Genomic DNA, 20258 nt, shown 5'->3' with positions numbered 1-20258 from the left:
TAACAGACTCAGTATCCAACCCCAGGTTGGTCTGACTCCATGGCCAGAACTGCAAATCACCATACCCTATTGCTCTCACTCCCCAAGATGATCTGATTTCTTGGGTCTGGAGTCCCAACAAGTGTCTCAGGAGGTCTCTGTCTGGGACACACTTTGAGAAGCAGTGCCCTGCAGCAGTGCATCTCACTTTGGCTGCACATTAGAACCAGGAGTTTCCAAAATGATTAAAGCCTTTCTGTTCTTTTTTCAGTTGTTCCAGAGTAGGGGTAGGGGTAGGGGTGGCAGCAGGGTGCTGGCGGCATTTGTTTTTAAAGTATGGCAATGTGTTCATTTATTCATTCAATTAATCAACAAATAAAAATGTACAAGCACCTACTCTGTGCTCTGCCCTGCCCTGGGGCTGGAGATACAAAGGTGGGTAGGACACTGTGTGTGTCCTCCTGGGGTGCCTGTGACCTGACCCACTGGGCTGAGCATGCCCTTGGTGGGGAGGCTGCAGACTCCCTCTCTTGGGTGAGCTCTGGAAAGAGCCACTCCCCTTCTCAAATTATGCTGCCTTGCTGGCTTCTCACCTGAGAGCACACAGTTTGTTTCAGCTCTAAAACTCAGCTCACAAAACCTCAGATTGTCAAGGCTAAACGGGCCCTGATAAATGATCTGTGCCCAAAGCACTCAAACTAGCTAGCAGCTGACAGAAGTGCTCAGGAGGTTTTAAATCTAAAGATGCCAGGAGCCCACCCGCAACGTTCTCATTTATGGGTCCTAAGTGGGGTCCGAGGAATATGCATTTTTTTAAAAAGCTCCAAACAGCTGTGGTACAGCCTTGGCTGCACCTGAGGAGGTCTTGGGAAGTTTTAAAAATGTTGATGCCCAGGCCTCCTCCCTGGAGAGGCTGATGAGGATTTTTGAACAATACTGGTGATCCCATCATGCAGCAGGTGGAGACCCCTACTGCAAGGTGTCTGGACCTTCCAGCTGACCTTGTTAAAGATTTGAGGAGGCTTCAAATCTCCAGTGAGCTGGTCACTCCTTGCCACCATCAGGGCTTTGAAACAAGGACAGAAGAAAATCAGAGAAGGGAGGAGACAAAAATTAAAAAGCCACTAAGAAGGTTTAGAAAAAGAGAAGCAAGATAGAAGGCTGAACAAGAAGCTCCTATGAATTCACCTGCCAGCACCCTGAGGCTTAATCTCTTTTTTTCAATGTTCTTTGCCTTATTCTAATAGTAATTAATTGATGTAAAATAAGGAAAGCATAGGAATGTATGAAAGCAAAAAAGATCTGTAATCTTATTTATCAGAGATGCATAACATATATATCATACAACCATAGTATATGTTATAACTAGATATTGCATCATAAATCTGATATATAAATTAATGTGTAATATATACTATATAACATTAACATGTATAATTAGTATCCCCCTTTTTTTTTTGAGATGGAGTCTCACTCCGTCACCCAGGCTGGAGTGCAGTGGCGTGATCTCGGCTCACTGCAACCTCCACTTCCCCAGGTTCAAGTGATTCTCCTGCCTCAGCTTCCCGAGTAGCTGGGACTACAGGTGCGCACCACTGCACCCAGCTAATTTTTGTATTTTTGGAGACAGGGTTTCACCATGTTGGCCAGGCTGGTCTCGAACTCCTGACCTCATGAACCACCTGCCTCAGCCTCCCAAAGTGCTGGGATTACAGGCGTGAGCCACCGCACCTGGCCTCCTAGTACCCTTTTTTAAGGTGTATTTTTCTGTTTTGGCTTTTTTGTCAGTTTTTAAAAGCCTTTTGTTTTTCAGGTAATTAAACATCTGAGTGCTACATCTTTATGCCAGGTGGGGAGGCATGTGAGTGGAGGCGAGCTGGTGTGCCCACCCCTCCCTCATGGGCCTTGAGGCCCATTCATGCGCACACACTCACACGGAGGTCCAGAAGCTTCTATCCCACTCTGCCGCCCTAGGCATCATATTATGCATTCAAATACACACTTCTCATCATACCTTCAGATTTACTAATAGGATTTTATTATTTAAGTGTAAAATCAGTTTCCCCCCTCTTTCCCATTTCTCTGATTTCTAAGGAAAAACGGCACCAGGGGACCCAGGAGGGTGGTCCCATTGGGGTGAACCCTAACTCCACTCCCCACCCTGGCCGTCCCTCCTCTCCCGTGCCCTAGGGCCTCAGTCACTCTTCTCCATGGGCTGAGGCTGGTGTGCTGGACAAAGGCTGTCCCTCCACAGGTGGTAGGTGAGGGCTGAAGTCACGGTGAGCCAGGCTAGGTAGGGCAGCAGTAGCAGGGCAGCCAGTTTGTTGATGGGATGCCAGATCAGTGCTGTGCTCACCACCAGCCCATACAGCAGCAGCAGGTGCAGCAGGGCCTGGGCATAGAGGCCGGGGGTCAGCACCTTCACCTTTCTGCAGTACCCAGCCCAGCAATGAGCTCAGTCCCTGGGGCTCTGTGCACACCATGGGAGTGCAGAGAAGTCTGCTCACCCATTACCTGCCTGCAGTCAATTGCTCTGCTGAATTATGTACTTCTGGAGCCAGGTGGGTTCACCCTCTCCCACATTACTTCTGCTACTGAGCACTGTGTGCCTTACCAGACCAGGGTTGTGGACTGTGGAAAAGAGAACCAGGACAGTCCAGCTGATGGTGAGCTGAACAGCATAGAGGCCAAGAGGCAGGGCCAGGGGCCACCCCAAGCCCCCTCCCAGGTCCTTCCACAGCAGGTAGGAGGCGTAGCTGTGGAGAGATGGTGGCAAAAACATTCAATGGGAGGAGGTTCTGTGGCAAATGGGTATCCAAGAGTCCTTATGCCAGAGGTAAGGGGAGCACAAGCCTAGGAACAAGGAGGCACTGGGAGACGCAGGTGTCGGGAGAAAAGAGAATGGGGGCAGGGAGGGGGCCTCCATCACTGGACAGAAATGTCAGTGATGGCATAAGGACTCTTGGATACCCTTGTGGGCTGAAATGGGGGCAAATGGGTCTAGGCATCATGTAAGGGCCAGGGAGGGAGTTGGCGGGAGGAGCTGGGCACAGTGAGGTGGGGGAGGGGCTGGGGAGACTTAGGGTGGAAGAAGGGCTAACTGGAACCCCAGGCGGGCATAGAGGGTTTCTTACTTTCTGGAGGACCCACCATAAGAGGCAAGACAAAGTGCCTGCCTTTGGAGGCCAATATATGGGAGTAATTCAGATACAGAGGACTTGTTCCCATCCCATTGGGTACCAGGGCCATGTGTGAGAAACGAGTACTCACCCCACGATAGAGTAGATGGCTGTCTGTACAAGCAATAAGACTTTGTAGAATGGGCACCAGGACAGCATTCTCGGGCCCTCACACCAGCCAGACATGTGATCACGAGTGAACAGCCAGACCAGGATGGGCCCCAGATGGGGCAAGAGCACAAAGATGGCCCCTTGAAGCCGCATTCACCTTGAGGAGGCAAAATCTGGGGAGGCAGAGAACATGCTAGTGATGAGCCTTCCCCTGCGGCTCCTCGTCTGTCTCTGCCTCCTAACCTGACTCATTTCCTGGCCTGAGCCCCTCAGAGGAGGTCTAGTCACGGAGGTCCTTCCTCTCTCCCTGGCCCAGCTCCAGTTCTGTACCTCTGAGCTCTCTCCAACCCCAGGCCCCACCTTGCCCATCTCCTGGCTTCCATGGACTTCGTTTCTCCACAGCACTTCTCTGGCACTTGGAGGACACTGCTCAGCACTGGTAACTGCTTCTGAGTGAACAGGCCTTCCTCCAAGTGCTTCTGAGTCCTAGAGATCAGGTCCCGGGTGATCAGCTTTTCTGCCTCCCACAGTAGGCAGCGCTTAGGCAGGTATGTAGCTGGCCCTCACCGAGAACTGTTCTACCTAAGCTGATCTACCAACCTGGAAAGATCACAATCTGAAGGCAGGAGCCAGAGATTCCTGGGGACTCTTTTCTAGTCACGAATGTGGCAGCCCATCTGTCCCAGGCTTATCTCACCATATCAGACTGGCACACTCATGGGGCCCACCCAGGCTGATCTCCTGCCCAAATTCAAACTTGGCCTGTTGACACTGTGGATTCCTTTTTCTGAGACTTTAGCTCTCTTCTACCCCTGGAGCCATGGGGGATGAGCTTCCTGCTCCATCTTTCCATTCCCAGAGTGTCAGGATGTAAGCGCAAGCGTCCAGGTTTCTTGCGGCCTGACTTTTCAAGGAAACAACTGCCTGGTCTTTGATTAAAAAACTGCCAAGCTGGCATGTTGCTTTGCATGTCATTTGCATGTGGGACAATGTACAGACCCTCCTCCAGCCAAGGCCCCACCGAGGCCCCACCAATATCTTCTTCTCATTTGTTCATGATATTTCAGCCTCCCCCCATGATTAACCAGATTTGAAGGAGAGAAAACAATCTGATTATTTTCAGTGTTCTGGACTAGCTAATCCATCCTTTTTTTTTTTTTTTTCTTTTGATACAGAGTTTCACTCTTGTTGCCCAGGCTGGAGTGCAGTGGTGCAATCTCGGCTCACTGCAACCTCTGCTTCCCAATTTCGAGTGATTGCCCTGTCTCAGCCTCCCTAGTAGCTGGGATTACAGGCGTGTGCCACTATGCCCGGCTAATCTTGTATTTTTAGTAGAGATGGGGTTTTGCCATGTTGGTCAGGCTGGTCTCAAACTCCTGACCTCAGGTGATCCACCCACCTTGGCCTCCCAAAGTGCTGGGATTACAGGCGTGAGCCCCTGCGCCCAGCCCTAATCCATCCTTTTCTGTCAAGGTTCAGGGACACTGGTCCTGGAGGTTCTGGGACAGAGCTGAGCAGCATGCCCACCTGTGCATATTTCTACCTGTCTTTCTGTGCTCCTCACTGTCCATTTGCTCATCTTCTGCCTTCCTGTTTTTCTACATTTCTGTCCAGTGATGGAGGCCCCCTCCCTGCCCCCATCCTCTTTTCTCCCGACACCTGCGTCTCCCAGTGCCTCCTTGTTCCTAGGCTTGTGCTCCCCTTACCTCTGGCAGCACACCTCCCAGGCAGGGGGCCTGATGACATATGATGTGTGGAAGGCAGAGGAGGGTGGGGCTGGGAAGAGGGTGGGGCTGGGAGGAGGGTGGAGTGGTGCTCCCAGCTGATCTGCCTTTCTCAGATGAGAAGGGTGGTGACACTGGCTGGGAAGTCCAAGTTGCTGTTTCATGGCCCCAAAGAGTTCCTCTCAGGAGGAGCCCCCCGGTCTGCCAGACCCTCCTTGGTGCCTGGCCTCTGGAGACTACCCCTTGATGGAATGTTTGAGGGTTTGTGGTGAGGGTTTGACACTGGCCCTGCTGTGACAGCTCGGCCCCCAGTTATAGTGCTGTTGACGCCTGTGGTCTCTGCATCCCATGAACCAGCTCTGTGGCCGTGGGAGTGAGTGGTAGGAGCCTTCAGATTTCTCCAGAGCCTCCTTATAATTGGGATTGTCCCCAAGAGTGGCAAGCACCAGCTTTGGAAGTGAGTTCATAATCCATGAACACAGCCCCTGGTTATAGCCTCCTGGTTGGCATGACCTTCCTGGCTTAGAACCGTAGCTTGACAGATCTTTCACAAACCCCTAGGACTTTATGACTCAGAGGAGAAGGCAGCTGACAAGTGGAGGTGGGTGGGGAGTCAGGGAGGAACGACCTGGCGCTTCCTGGCAGAAAGTCCTGCCTCCCAGCCGCCCTAAAGAGGGGTAGGGGAGAGTGTCCCTGTCTGTTGGCAAAGTCCACCTGTGTGACTCAGACAAAGCTTTGTTCAACAAACGCCCCTACCCCACTCCCTTCTTTCCCTATCAAAGTTCTGAGCACCCCTTCCTGGCTTGTCTTTAGGCATGAGGTCTGCTTCCCAGGTTGCCCGTTCTCTACCAATTCCTTTGCTACATCTCTGCACTTTGGGGTACTGGGCTCCCCTGGGAGGTTTGTACCACCTTGTCACCTCCACCAGGGAAGGAAGCAGAGGGGAGGGCATTGCAGTCAGAGACAAGAGGGTAGAGAATTATTAACAGAGACAAAAGCAGAGGAAGTTACTTATTTTCTATGGGAGATGATAACTAGGGGCCTGGGGGGCGTTCACCATGCCTCCTCAACTGCAGGAGGCCAGACCCTGGTGATAAAGGTTACCATCTATTGACCACCCATTCTGTGGTGGGCATTTGACATTTATTAGCTCAATAATGACAATTATTATCTCACACAAGGTAGATATTCTTATCTGCATTTGACAGACAAGGGAATTGAGGCTCAGAGGAGTTAAGTAGCTTGCCCAATATTACATAGCCAACATGTGGCTCACCTGGGCTCAGTGTCGGCCACTTGGATCCAAAATGCATCCTCTTCCCTCTCAACTGCTTCACTCATTCATTCAAGACATCTTTATTGAACACCTTCTATCTATCAGGCTGTACCAGGAGCTGAGGAGACAGCAGAAAACATGGGAAAAGTTCCTCTCCACAAGGAGTTTTCATTCTTGTGGTGCCACCACTCCCAGGCAGAGTTTCTAAGGACTTGGAATGGCAAATGGCCCCAAAGTTCAGCTGTCTCCCAAGCGGCAGTGTCTCTGCCAACTTTGGGTGGGGGAAGTAGAAAGCACCTTCTGTAAGGAAAAATATGGGTACATCTCAGGTCCACCAGCAACTGGTGAGTCATTAACCCTCTCAGTGGCTCCACTGTCTCCTCTGTGTGGGGAGTGGGTAGAACTAGATGCTCTCTAAGCTCCCTGGACCGGTTGCATTGGCATCAGCTGGGAGCTTCTTTGAGCTGCAGAATCTCAGGCCCCATACTAGACCTACAGAATCAGAGCCTGCATTTTAACAAGATCTCCCAGGTGACTGTTGTGCACATTATAGTTTAAGAAACTCAGATGAAGTGTCCCTCCTCCTCCTATCTGCCATTTTAATAATAGCCTCTGGCTGGGGACAGCCACTCACCAGCAGAGGGCACTATAAGGAGGGGTTTCAAGGTGCAGCACCTACACCCAGGTTGTCTCCCTCCCTCCGTCCTTCCTTCCAGACCTAGACTGGAAAGTTCACTGACTTCTGGGATCCTCAGCTACTCCCTTACCTGGGCTGGACTTTGCCAATAGACAGGGACACTCTCCCTCACCCCTCTTTAGGCGGCTGGGAGGCAGGACTCTGCCAGGAAATGCCAGGCCACACCTGCCTGGATTCCCCGCCCACCTCCACTTGTCTGCTGGCCTGCCGACTGAGTCTGGCTGACCCGTGTTTCTCAGAGAAGGAACTGGACCAGCCAGCAGCCTCTAAGAGCTCCTAGACGGTAAGGTGATCACCCCGTTGGGACAGCTGGAGACGCGATGGGCATTATGATGGGGTTACCTGGAGCTCTGGGGAGGAGCCAGGCCAGCTCAGCTCGCCTGCTGGAGTGTAGGGTCCCTCTGCTGGAGGAAGGGAGGAAAATGGGACTTGGCCAATGGGTATGAGGACCACTGGGATGATTCTGTGTCCTGCGGAAATGTCTACTATTACTAACAAATGCTGTTCATGCCTTGTGTTTGGACCATCCATCCCAGTACTTGTTATGTTCTGCAGTTACTGGACATCTATCAGGTGTTGGGGAGGCACAGGGGGAACCAGTGAGGTGGAGGAAGGGTTGAGAGTTTTCTTAAAGGGTATGAGCAGAACTTTGCAGCAGGAGTTTGGATCTTTGTGCTGGAGGATCCAACTGCCTAGGGACAGGTGATGGCAGCATTCTAAAAGACTCTCATTTCGGGGACCCACTACCTAGGGTGATCTGGGGTCTGGGGCAAGACAAACAGGAGGAGTGGGTAATGAGGAGTCCAGGCATGGGGTTGGGAAGCTCCAAGTCACACTTGAGTGGCTGCAGTGCTATAGTTGCCATTCAGCAAGACTCTGGACCTTTCCCCATTCTGGGGCCAGAGGGAGGATAGAGTGAGGGCCAGGGCAGCCTGGAAGAGCTGTCAGCCTGGGAGACCTGGGGCTGGCCCAGGAGGAGTTATCCTGCTTCAGGCCAGGTAAAGGAGTGGGCTGTCCATGAGAGGCCCAGTGGGGCTTCGGGAGTGGTGCGTGCCAACTTCTCCAGGGTCGGAGGCTGAGCCAGGGGACTCTGCTGCACCACCCAGTGAGGTGCACCTCACTGGGGATCTGGACTCTGGTCTTTGGTGGCCCCAGGAAGGTTACTCCTGTGTAAGCGAGCTGGGGCCCCTCCTTTCATCCTTTTAGCTATTCCATCCCCTGCCACTGGTACCTTGGTAGGTGGGGGTGTGGTGGGGTGGGGTGGGTATTACCACATAACTGAGGATGTATCTTTAGGTCCTTCTATTTGTCTTTATTTCATTTTTGCTTCTTTCTCTTCCAACTTTATTTCTTCTAGAGAAGGTAAGGAAGATACTTGGGGAAAAGAAGGGGTGGAGAGAGAAAGGGGGTGTCTCTGGAAGTCCTTGTTCGTCTTTTCTCCTCCTTCCTGCCTGTCTTCAGTTGTTTAGTAATTCCCCATCCATCCTCACTGTGGGGAGAAAGCTCAGATTCCTTATCTGTGAAATGGAGATAAAAATGACACCTCGCTCCTAAGGCTGCTGTGAGGATGAGATGAGATGAGACAAGCCATGGAGAGTGCTTTAACACAGTGGCATTGAGTAAAGCTCTGCGAATGTTAGCTATTGTTATTACAGTTGGAATTATAATTATTACTAATGTGAAAGGCCAAAAGGAATGATGGGACATCAAGGGTAGCTTGCTGCTCCAACCCCCTTCCCATCAGCTTTGGGGCACTGCCAATTCACTGATTCACCTGTGTGCCCTCCAGGACGCCTGGTTGAAAAAGGCTGGTGCATTGTCTGCCGGGTTGGCTCTTTAGGCAAAGAGAACAATGCCAACCCCCGCTTCTTATTCACACTTTCAGTGAGGACATGGGAGAAACAGGTACTGCCCCAGTCTTCAATCCTGAGGATACAGTGGAAGTTCTGCCCTGGTCTAAGAGGCACTAGGAAGGGGCTTCAGTTTTCATGGGTCCTGAGGTTGGAAGGAAGAAGGTGGGCCAAGCCTCAGTTCCAGGTGGGTGGTGCGAGTGAAGGGCATGGGGAGGACTGGACACTGGAAGCTCTTCCAGTGCAGCCTCTAGTGAGTCAACCACAGGGGCCTCCCAGGGCTCTGAAGGAGGACGTTGTGCCTCACAGAACTCAGCTACCAAGCCAATGAATTCCATTCCTGCAGAAGCTCCTTGAGAGCAGAATAAGACGTCATCTTTGGCAGGATTGAACTTCCCACAGTGTCCGATACACAGCCGGTGCTTAGAAAATGTTCATTTGAGTGGGAAAATCACACATGACAGCACATAATCAAGAGTGACTCAGTATGGTGGGATGGCTGTGGAGAGAGATTTTGCGAGCTGGAGGCTGTCAAAGGCCGGTGCACCAGCGGGAGGCACTATTGAATGGGAGGGTCCACGTAGGGAGAGGAAACAAGTGGGGAGAGCAAGTGAGTGGAGAAACAGAAAACAGCATGAGCAAAAGGCAGAGGCTAGAATTAAGCAGGTGTGGGGAGCCTGGGCAGGCTACAGGGCAGGGGTGTCGGAAATTGTAGGGGCTGGAAGAGGAGAAGTAGGAGGAGGCGGAGGTGGGTTCTGGAGGGCCTCAGGAAGAGCTTCTGGGAAGTCTCAGCCTGTGGCCTGGCTGGGTAGCCAGGTGAGCAGGAGGTGAGTGTATGCTTTTGCCCTGCCTCATTCCAGCTTCACTGTAGGCCTGCATCTTTGTTTTTTGTCTTCTTCTTCATTTTTTTTTTTTTTTTGCTTCCACTTTTAGCTTTTGTTACTCTTGTATGTTGCCTATCCCTGTGAGCTACCTTCAGGCCTTTCTGGCAGAAGGAGGGGCATAAAGAAACACATACATTTGGACACTGCTTTCTCATCTACAAATACTTTTCACATGACCTTATGCCATCCTCACCATTACCCAAAGAGGCACTTTTTCCCCACTTTTAATAGCTTCAGAAAAGAATTACAAAGTTAATACAAACTACATGCTTGATGTGGAAAATTCAAAGTACAGAGAAAAGGATTTTAAAAAATACAAAGTTTTCGTTCACACCTTCTACCTTCTCAATTTGTCGTGACTCATGGGAATAGTTTGGGGGTGTGTCCTTCCAGACCTGCACAGTCTAAGACTGGACTCATTAGTACACATGGCTACTGGGCACTTGAAATACAGCCAGTCCCAAGTGAGCTGTTCTGTTCATATAAATTAAAACATGGATTTCAAGGACTGGGTATGAAAGAAGAAAGTAAAAATACCTCATAATTTTATATTGATTACCTGTTGAAATAACATTTTGAATATATTGGGTTAAATAAAATGTATTAATTTCTCCTGTTTCTTCTTTTTAATGCGGCCATCAGGAAATTTAAAATTACATGTGTAGTTCACATTACATTTTTATTGTATACCACTGCTCCAGACCTTTCTCTATATCTTTACATTTCCATATATGCACCCATAAATATGTATCTATTTATTTGCAGTTTTGTTTTTCACATTAATGAGCTCAGAATATTTTATCTCTCTGCAACTAGCTTTTTCCACTTATAGATTTTTTTGTATCAGCACTTGTAGATCAAGGTAGATATTTCGACAGATGAGGAAACTGAGGTACATTAAGCAATATTGAGGCAGGAGGTGGGATTTGATTCCAGGCCAGATGGAAAACTGGCTGAGGCCGGGTGTGGTGGCTCACGCTTGTAATCCCAGCACTTTGGGAGGCCAAGGCGGGCGGATCACGAGGTCAGGAGATCGAGACCACGGTGAAACCCTGTCTCTACGAAAAATACAAAAAAATTAGCCGGGCGTGGTGGCGGGTGCCTGTAGTCCCAGCTACTCGGAGAGGCTGAGGCAGGAGAATGGCGTGAACCCGGGAGGCGGAGCTTGCAGTGAGCTGAGATTGCGCCACTGCACTCCAGCCGGGGCGACAGAGCGAGACTCCGTCTCAAAAGAAAAAAAAAAAAAAAAAGAAAACTGGCTGAAACAGGGAAGAGGCACCAAAAGCACCTCTCCATAAGACATGCCCACCAGTGCCATGACAGTTTACCGCTGCCATGGCAATGCCTGGAAGTTACTGCCCCTTTCCATGGCAGTGACCCGAAGCTACCATTCCTTTTTTCTGGAAATTTCTGAATAACCCACCCCTTACTGCATGTAATTAAAAGTGGACATAAATATGATGGCAGAAAATGCCCCAGAGCTGCTACCCTGGGCACACTGCCTGGGGTTAGCTCTGCTCTGTAAGGAGCATACCTCTGCTGCTGCTATACTCTGCCACTTCAGTGAAACTGCTATCTAACACCACTGGCTCACCCTTGAATTCTTGCCTAGGTGAAGCCACAAACCCTCCCAGGCTAAGCCCCAATTCTGGGGCTCTCCTGCCTTACATCAGTATGATAAGTTTACCCAGCCACAGTGACCAAGGTGGCATTTGAACTCATGTTCTCTAACTGTAAACCCAAGCTCACTCTGCTTCAGAGCAGTTTACCTTGATGTATTAGGTCATGGGGAGCCAGGGTAGGTTCTCAAGTAAGAGAGACAGGTTAAAAGAATTGATGTGACTAAAGTGTGCAGTGTGCACTGGAATGAAGACAACTTGCAGCTATGTGTAAGCCAAGCCTTGACCTCCACCACTTAAAAGGGCTTACCCTGACACTGACCCCTTCTTCCCCACCAGGCCTTTGGCTTTGGTTGGCACAGAGGTGAAGGAGAGCCAGCAGCATTGAGTGACCAGGCGAATGTGCCCCCAGGAGAGTTCATTCCAACCCTCCCAGTTCCTACTGCTGGTGGGGGTCCCGGTGGCAAGTGTCCTCCTTCTGGCCCAGTGCCTTCGATGGCACTGCCCTAGAAGGCTGCTGGGGGCCTGCTGGACACTGAATAGTCAAGAGGAACCAGTGTCCCAGACTACCCCCCCGCCAGAAAACGAGGTCTCAAGGCAGCACCTGCCAGCCACACTGCCAGAGATGGTTGCCTTCTACCAGGAGCTACACACACCCACTCAAGGCCAGACCATGGTCCGCCAGTTGATGCACAAACTGTTGGTGTTTTCGGCTCGAGAGGTGGATCACCGTGGCGGTTGCCTGATGCTCCAGGATACAGGCATCTCCTTGCTCATCCCACCAGGTAACAGCTCCCGGCTCTCTTCTTTGCATACAGTTGTTCAGACTGTACATTAGGTCACCACATCTGAGGGAGCAATGTTCATAGACACCTTTTACTTCTGATAATTGTTTGAGTATAGCTTTATTGACTTCAGGGATGGACATATTACATATCTTTTAGGACAACTTCCTGGCAGGTGGAAGTAAAGTGCCTTGTTCTAATGAATCAATATGCTGTGACAATTCTCCAGTAAAGGGAGGGAAGAGCACCATTTGGAAATTCACACAAGACACACTATGGGCTAGCAGCAGCCTGGGTGGAAAGGGCAGTGTCTTGCTTAGGGTTACACTACAAGTCAGCTCCACAGTCATCTTACTCTTGTTCATACCACCTCCCTGTGTGCCCTGCTGGGGATGTCTCTCCTGGGCTCCTGCCCCACCTCCTTTCTCTCTGGCCTGGCCTCTTTCAGGGGCAGGGGTGTGCCTGCCTACCAGGCCCATCTCAGCTCTCCCTCTCCCCACCAGGTGCTGTGGCTGTGGGCCGCCAGGAGCGCGTGTCTTTGATCTTGGTGTGGGACCTGTCGGACGCCCCATCACTGTCCCGAGCCCAGGGGCTGGTAAGCCCCGTGGTGGCATGTGGCCCCCATGGGGCCTCCTTCCTGAAACCTTGCACTCTCACGTTCAAACACTGTGCTGAGCAGCCCAGCCATGCTCGCACCTACAGCAGCAACACTACCCTGCTCGATACCAAGGTATGGAGGCCCCTGGGGCGGCCAGGGGCCCACGCCTCCCGGGATGAGTGTCGCATCCACCTCTCCCACTTCAGGTAGGCACATGCCATTGGCCTGTCTTCCCACACCCATCTCTCTGGGGACTGTCTTTCCTGCCCACTTTCTCTGTCTGCCTTATCTTCATCTCTCTGTATAGAAGATGGTCTGCAAATCCTTTATCCCTTGGTGACCCTTTCTGGCCCCTCTGTCCTAATGTCTGTAGCAGTTTTTCATACATCAATCATGTCCATGACTGCAAATCCCACTGTTGTCTCTCTGTCTGGAAGTGTCTGACTCAGCACCATCTCTCCATCTAGGAGGGACCTGTCCTTCCCCACCTCTCCCAGTCTTTCAAATTATCTCTCTCTACTCTGTGCCCCTTTCAGGACTGTCCCCAAACTTAGCGCCAGTTCTCTAAGACTCCATTCCATCTCTGTCCTTCATCTCTTTGTCTTTCTAGAGTCTTAGGTCTTCTGCCTCCCAGCCTCCTTGCCACCCACTGACAGGAAAAGGGCCATGTGTGGGTGCCCTCCCAAGCATGGTCACCCTGAGCCCACTTTCCCTCTCTCCCCTGCCAGCTCTCCTCCCCATTCAGTCACCAGTCACCATGATGTGCTCACTTTTCATCCCCTACCTACCAGTTCCTCCCTAAATGCTCCCCTCGAGTGCTCTCTGAACCTCCTTGAAGGCCCCACAGAGGCCCCTCAGGTGTCAGGAGGCTGGTGGCAGTGTGCTGGTGTCTTAGCCTTCCCTGCACATTAGTGCCTGCCACTGGCTCCCTCTGCAGCCTCTACACCTGTGTGCTGGAGGCACCTGTGGGACGCGAAGCTCGCAAATGGCTACAGCTGGCCGTATTCTGCTCACCGCTGGCGCCAGGACAGTCCCACCTGCAGCTGCGTATCTACTTCCTCAACAACACGCCCTGCGCCCTGCAGTGGGCACTGACCAACGAGCAGCCCCATGGTGGGCGCCTGCGTGGGCCCTGCCAGCTCTTCAACTTCAATGGGGCCAGGGGCGACCAGTGCCTGAAGCTCAAGTACATCTCAGAGGGTGAGGGAGGTGGTGGCCTGTGGGATAGGATGATCAGGAGCCCCACAGGAATGAAGGGTTCTGGGCCTCCCCTGGACATCTGGAGATCTGGGGACCCCCAAGTCTCTCTCTCTCTGTCTTTTTTTTTTTTTCCCCGAGACGGAGTTTTGCTCTGTTGCCCAGGCTGGAGTGCAGTGGCATGATCTTGGCTTACAGCAACCTCTGCCCCCTGGGTTCAAGTTATTCTCCGTCCCCAGTCTCCTGAGTAGCTGCAATTACAGGTGCCCACCACCACGCCTGGCTAATTTTTTTGTATTTTTAGTAGAGACGGGGTTTCGTCCTGTTGTCCAGGCTGGTCTCGAACTCCTGACCTCAAGTAATCTGCCCGTCTCGGCCTCTGAAAGTGTTGGGATTATAGGCGTGAGCTACCACACCAGGCCCCAAGTCTGTTTTTGACCTCTGGGCCAGCAGTAGCCTCATGGAGCCCCCAGGGCTTTGACCACTCTGCTGTCTACTGAGCCCTTACCACTCACTCCTAGGACAGGGTGATGCCAGGTGGGAGGTGGGAAGGAGAGGGGTTATACCCCACAGAAGGAGGAAAGGATAGAAGGCTTTTATAGTGCAAGGGCTCTCTTGGGGTCCCTGCCCAGGCTCTGGGGATTCCCAACCCCTTGAGACCCTCCTGCTTTTGTTCTGTCCTCATGCCTCCCCACAGACCCCTTCAATACTTGTTTAAGGCCCCACTCTCTGAGGCCCTCTGCTGTCTGCCTACTTGCCAGGTTGGGAGAATGTGGATGACAGCAGTTGCCAGCTGGTTCCCCATCTCCACATCTGGCATGGAAAGTGCCCCTTCCGCTCCTTCTGCTTCCGGAGAAAAGCAGGTAGTCAGGAGCTCTGTGTGCACCTCCTCCCCTCTCTTTTCCCCTCCCATCTCCTCTCCTTCCCTCCCAGTAACCCTGGAGCTCTGCAGACCCCCATGCAGCCATGCACACAGACCTTCCCTGAAAGGCCAGGAGCCACGCAGATCTTTGCAGAGAGAAAAATGGAGTGTTGGACCCCAGCTTCCTCAGATTTCCCAAGTCTTACTATAGAGTCCCTTACCTTCTCCTGCTCTTACCCTAGGCTGTTTCCTCACTCACTGGCCACGCTGTCACCTTCTCTTTATAGCCAATGAGAATGAGGACTGTTCAGCACTAACCAATGAGATCATTGTCACCATGCACACCTTCCAGGATGTGAGTTGGAGCTGAGGGGCAGAGGAAGGGCAGGGCCTGGGGGAGATCCTAGGCAAAGTGGGCACAGGGTCTGGTGCCCAGTAACTATGGTCTTAATCACATAGGTAAAGATGGCACTTTCCATAGAGCCCCCATACCAGCTCTTTGAGGGGCTCAGATCATCTGGGCTCCAAGTTACCCTCATCCCTGACTCTCCTTGTCTATCAGTGGATGAATCCAGCAGGAAGCTAAAAGAACCAAACCCTAGTTTAACCCCTTCCCCCAACTCAGAGAACTGGGGCATCAAGTTGATATGGTTTCTTTCTAGGCTGATTGTCTACATTTGAGAGCTGATGTTTTGTATCTTCAGCATGGGATTTGAGAGATGATGTTTTGTATTTTCGGTGTGGGAATTGACCAGGAAGAGGGTCTTGAGTAGGCAGGATGGGAGTTAGGTATCTCTTCTCTCCTGCTGCGCCAAGGGAAGATGCAAAGAAATCAGAGTTGAGAGTCTTTGGGGAACCATAGTGGCACCTTAGTGGAGGGCGGGCAGATACCCTGTTGTCACTTGGAGAAGAGGAAGGGAAGGTTGGAATGGAGGAAGGGACACATATGGCTGAGATCAGTGTCTCTACGGTTGGATGACCTCCCACTGCACCATGGCCCCACCCAGGACTTCCCCTGGTGGCTCAGGCTGCACCCTGTTTGGGCTTCATGTCCCAGTTCCCAAAGAGCTCAGTGGGCAAACATAAGGCTGAAGGTGGGGTTCTGAAATCACAGGGAGACAGCAGGTAGAGGGTGCTGGGTGGGGCAGGGTTGTATCTCGCGGTAAGGTGGCTCTGAGTGACAGACTGAAGGAGAGACATGAGGAATGGAGGTAGGACTCCAGCTTCTTACTCAGGGGGATGGCTTGTGACCCCTAAGTGTGTTCCCTGCCCCGTGTTGACTCAGGGCTTGGAGACCAAGTATATGGAAATCCTCAGATTCCAGGCATCAGAGGAGGAATCCTGGGCAGCGCCGCCCCCTGTCTCCCAGCCGCCCCCATGCAATAGGTGAGACGGGGGTTGCCTGGGCTGCTGCCTGGGGGATGTTGGGTTCCTACCCTGGCACCCACAGGGTGACTACAGCATTTAGGGTGTATATGGGAGAACCAGAGTGGGCCTGTTTGTCCCTTTCTTCCAAGAACACCCTTTTCCCTGCCTCAGGCTGCCCCCAGAGCTCTTTGAGCAGCTGCGGATGTTGTTGGAGCCAAACAGCATCACGGGCAATGACTGGCGCAGACTGGCCTCCCACCTGGGGCTTTGCGGCATGAAGATCCGGTAGGAAGAGGGGTGAGGTCTGTGGATGGTAGAGGAGGGTAGGCTGGAATGGGGTTCCTCAGGACACTCTGGAGACTGGATCACAGGCAAGGGAGTGACTTAAAAGTCAGGGAATGGCTACTCTCCACCCTATTTCCCATAAAAGGGCAGATCTATTAATCACTGTATCATCAGTACCTAGAATGACGCCTGGTGCATAGTAGGTGCTCAATTAACATTTAACAGTGAATTCATTAACATGGAAGTTATTTGGTACATGTTGAGTGCTTGCCATGCTATGCCCTGAGGAGGAGAAAGACAGATTATAGGATAATGTGTGTAAAGCATATAGCTGGGTACCTGACACTTGTTAATTCAATAAATGTTATCAATAATGGTGACAGTGCAGTCATGATCCCTGTCAAGGAACTCAGAAAGCAGGAGAATACTGAGCTAAGCTCTAGAAACTACACTATGAGTGCAGAGGTCAGGGAAGACTTTATCCTGGTGATGGGGCTAGAGCTGGACCCTGAAAACAGGGTGGATTTTTATTTATTATTATTATTATTATTATTTGAGACGGAGTCTTGCTCTGTCGCCCAGGCTGGAGTGCAATGGCGCAATCTTGGCTCACTGCAACCTCCGTCTCCCGGGTTCAAGTAATTCTCCTGCCTCAGCCTCCCGAGTAGCTGGGATTACAGGCACGTGCCACCATGTCCAGCTAATTTTTTATTTTTAGTAGAGACGGGGTTTCACCAGGTTGGCCAGGCTGGTCTGCAACTACAGGGTGGATTTTTAAATCATTCATTTAAACATTTATCAGGTACCTATTATGCCCTGGAAACTGTGCTACGCGCTATGATACAAGATGAATGAGGCATGGTCCCAGCGCCTAGGAGCGCACACTCTAGTAAAGGGTTCAGAGAGCTTGAAAAATAAAGGCAAGTGTTCCTTGTGCCTTCCTGTAAGAATCCAGTATTGTATAACACATTGAAGAGAGACAGAAAACAGCTGAAGCAAGAATACTAATGAACTGTGGGCGTTATGACCAGAAGTCTGAACTGAGGGGTGCAGAATGGCCTCTTCCACCTGGGAGGGGTGAACTAGAAAGGGCTTCAGGGAGGAAGTGATGGGTAAGAGATCAGCCATTCTGTTTTGGGGAGTAGCAGAGGTGGCTGTGGGTGTATTGTGTGCAAGGCGAGAAAGAGAGAGGCCTGAGCTAAGGGGGTTCAGGATGGGAGAAAGGAGAGAAAGCATAAAGACAGTGCAAGGCCAGGTGCTGGATGAGCCAGAAAGGCTCACGGAGCATGGGCTGGTTAGGAGGTGAGAGACTCTGGAAGGTTTTAGTGGACGGGAGGGTCGTGATAAAAAGCCATGGTTTAGGGCAACTGTTTCCTTAGTAGTGAGCAGGATGTTGTGGCCTAGGAGAGAGGGAGGAAGGAGGGAGTTAGGAGGCTAGCGGGAGGCTAGGGGTGTATTTGGAGTGGGGGAGGTAGAGAAGGCAATTACAGAACATCAGAGCTGTAGCAAACTTAGACGTCCTCTTATCTAAGCCCTCAGCTTAACAATAAGAGGAAACTGAAGCCTAGAGAGGAGTAGGGGTCAGAGTTGGCCTCCAAGCCAGGACAATCTCAAGTTTCAAAGCCCTGGGGCTTCCCACCCCCTGTGCCCTGGAAGGCAGGCAAGAGCAGGACAAGGACAAAAGCTACAGGATGGGGGAGGGACGGACCTTGCGCTGCGCAGCCCCAGGATCCTGCAGCAGGGGAGGAGCCCCTCCCTGCTCCTTCCCTTTTCTCCTCCTCCCCTACCTCGGGCCAGGTTCCTGTCCTGCCAGCGCAGCCCCGCAGCGGCCATCCTGGAGTTGTTTGAGGAGCAGAACGGCAGCCTGCAGGAGCTGCACTACTTCATGACCGTCATGGAGCGGCTAGACTGCGCCTCCGCCATCCAGAACTACCTGAGTGGGACACACGGCGGCAGCCCAGGCCTCGAGCGCGGGGGCGTCCAGGATAACCAGGGCCTGGAGCTGGACGAGAAGCTCTGAGCGCCCAACGGGCAGGGCGGGAGGAGGTGTGGGGGCGAGAGGAGTTGCTCTCCTACGCCTAAGAGGAACACAGCAGCTGTTCCTGGCCGTGCCCACCACCCTTCCCAGAACCCTCGGACGGTGCCAGGGCCGCCCGCGAGGCCGGAGCGTCCTCGCCAGCCTCCCAGCCAGCAGGCGCGCCCTTCCGGCCGCGAGCTGTCCCGCGTGCGGGCCCCCTTCTGGCCGGCAGAGGGCGCAGGAGCCCAGGAGATGGCCTCAGCTTGCCCGCCCGCCAAAACTGACCGGGGACGGCCACCGTCCCCGCGTGCACTTTAGGGCCGGTGAGGCCCTAAAGTATTCACTGAGCACTTAGGAAGACCGGGCATTGGGCTGGTGTCATGAAGAATACTGGAATATAGGAGGTAGGGTCCGGAGCCCTGACAAGCACACAGTTCTTTTGCAGGAGTCAAGATGTGCTCGTAGGAGTCAAGGGCAAACTCGAAAACAGCCCTGCCCTGTGGTTAGGGGATGTGGGTGTGGCTTTAGGAGCTGAGAGGGGAAGAGCTGAGTGCGGGCTGGGGCGGCGAGAATGCTTCGCGGAGGATGTTGGGGAGAGAGGATTTGACTTGCCGAGTGGTTTGGAGATCTTTAGGTGCGGGTGTGGGAAGAGGGTGGCTGGACTTAAGGTTGGAGCCGAGAGTGGGCATGGGAGCCCAGCCCCGTGGGTGTGAGGCCGGGGTAGGACGAGGCTTCCCGGCTAGGCACGCCTGGCTGTCTGCCTCTGCCTCTGCTAACTTCCTTTGTCTCTTTATCCTCCTGCTCAGGCCTTGTCTTCCTCTCTCTGCTATTTTCTCTATCAGAAAACATTAAAGCTGAGTAGAAACTTCAAGATGATCATTCTGGCCCAGCCCTTTTATCTCTTTATCTCCAACGGTGTGCGTTTTAAGTTTCTCTGACTTGGTTTTTCTGTCCCTGTCTCCCACAGTTGTTCTCACCCTGCACCTGTGTTTCAGTTACTCTCTCTCTCTCTCTTAGATCTTTTTGTTTCTGCCTAGTCTCTGTGCCCTGTCTTTGTGTGTTTCTTTCTCGGTCTGAAACCCTCCCTCTTTTCCCTTCAGGCATATGTCTCTAAACCAATGTTATGTATCAAAGACTGTTGAAAGAGACAGGGCTACTCTAGGAATAGATGGGTGGGGATATTTTCCCCATGGATTAAGATCCAGTTTAGGGTCAGGAAATAAAGGATAGGGATAAAAGAGGCACCCCATTCAGTCAGCAGATACTTATTCAGCACCTACTATGTGTTAGATACTGTATACAAAAGACATGAATGGGCTAGGTCCTGAACAGAGAATAAAGGGTTTGCTTCCATTCTGGAAATGCTTTTGTTTGCAAACAGGTGTTGTTAATTTGTTCAAAGGCAGGCAAACAATCTCTCTGGCAACACAATTTTCTTCTGTATTTAATTTAAAAATATTAAAGCTTTTTTTCTATGATGAATGATAAAATATGAAAATTGCCTTCCTTCGTTACTAACTATATTTTGCTCAGATTGGCAAATTTGGAGGTGAGTATGAATGATTTTATTTGGTAAAATTGTACCTATGGAGATGGGTTGGAGGGAAGCATTTTGTAGATTGTGCTTCCAGTATGAAAATTATCTGGGTCCCGCATGGTAAGTCAGGGAGGTTCCCTTCCTTTTCTGTTAGATACAAGCCTTCAGAAGCAGGTCCTTCCATCCCTTCCCTGTTCCCCTATCCCCACCAGTCCTCTCCTACCCTTCTCATCTGTCCTCCTTACCCCACCAGGTGCTGCCAGTCATGCCAGATTAGTGCCCTGGCCTTT

General features: G+C 51.7%; 2 protein-coding genes across 3 annotated transcripts; one reads left to right on the top strand and one right to left on the bottom strand.

Moving 5' to 3' along the window:
• Positions 1 to 1994: 1994 nt before the first annotated feature.
• TSPO2 (translocator protein 2) lies at positions 1995 to 4097 on the bottom strand. 2 transcript variants are annotated; one of them, XM_003266312.3, is made up of 4 exons: positions 3600 to 4097; positions 3250 to 3442; positions 2594 to 2735; positions 1995 to 2371 (listed from the first exon to the last, which is right to left on the bottom strand). In XM_003266312.3, exons 2-4 carry the CDS (start codon positions 3420 to 3422, stop codon positions 2174 to 2176), a joined length of 513 nt encoding a protein of 170 aa, XP_003266360.2. In that variant the 5' UTR covers positions 3423 to 3442; positions 3600 to 4097; the 3' UTR covers positions 1995 to 2173. The 2 variants fall into 2 exon arrangements, with proteins under 2 accessions (XP_003266360.2, XP_003266359.2); XM_003266311.4 differs by having other exon boundaries at positions 3630 to 4097.
• A 3092-nt stretch (positions 4098 to 7189) lies between these two features.
• Positions 7190 to 19916, top strand: UNC5CL (unc-5 family C-terminal like). Its single transcript, XM_003266308.4, has 9 exons — positions 7190 to 7249; positions 11659 to 12104; positions 12608 to 12908; positions 13640 to 13902; positions 14661 to 14762; positions 15049 to 15116; positions 16047 to 16147; positions 16301 to 16414; positions 18212 to 19916. The coding sequence occupies exons 2-9, from the start codon at positions 11720 to 11722 to the stop codon at positions 18432 to 18434; spliced, it is 1557 nt and encodes a 518-aa protein (XP_003266356.1). The 5' UTR covers positions 7190 to 7249; positions 11659 to 11719; the 3' UTR covers positions 18435 to 19916.
• Positions 19917 to 20258: the final 342 nt, after the last annotated feature.

The sequence above is a fragment of the Nomascus leucogenys genome, chromosome 17, assembly GCF_006542625.1.
Source record: "Nomascus leucogenys isolate Asia chromosome 17, Asia_NLE_v1, whole genome shotgun sequence".
In the NCBI taxonomy this organism is placed as follows: domain Eukaryota; kingdom Metazoa; phylum Chordata; class Mammalia; order Primates; family Hylobatidae; genus Nomascus; species Nomascus leucogenys.
Note: the sequence above shows the minus strand (reverse complement) of the source record. Positions and strands in the feature narration are given on the sequence as shown.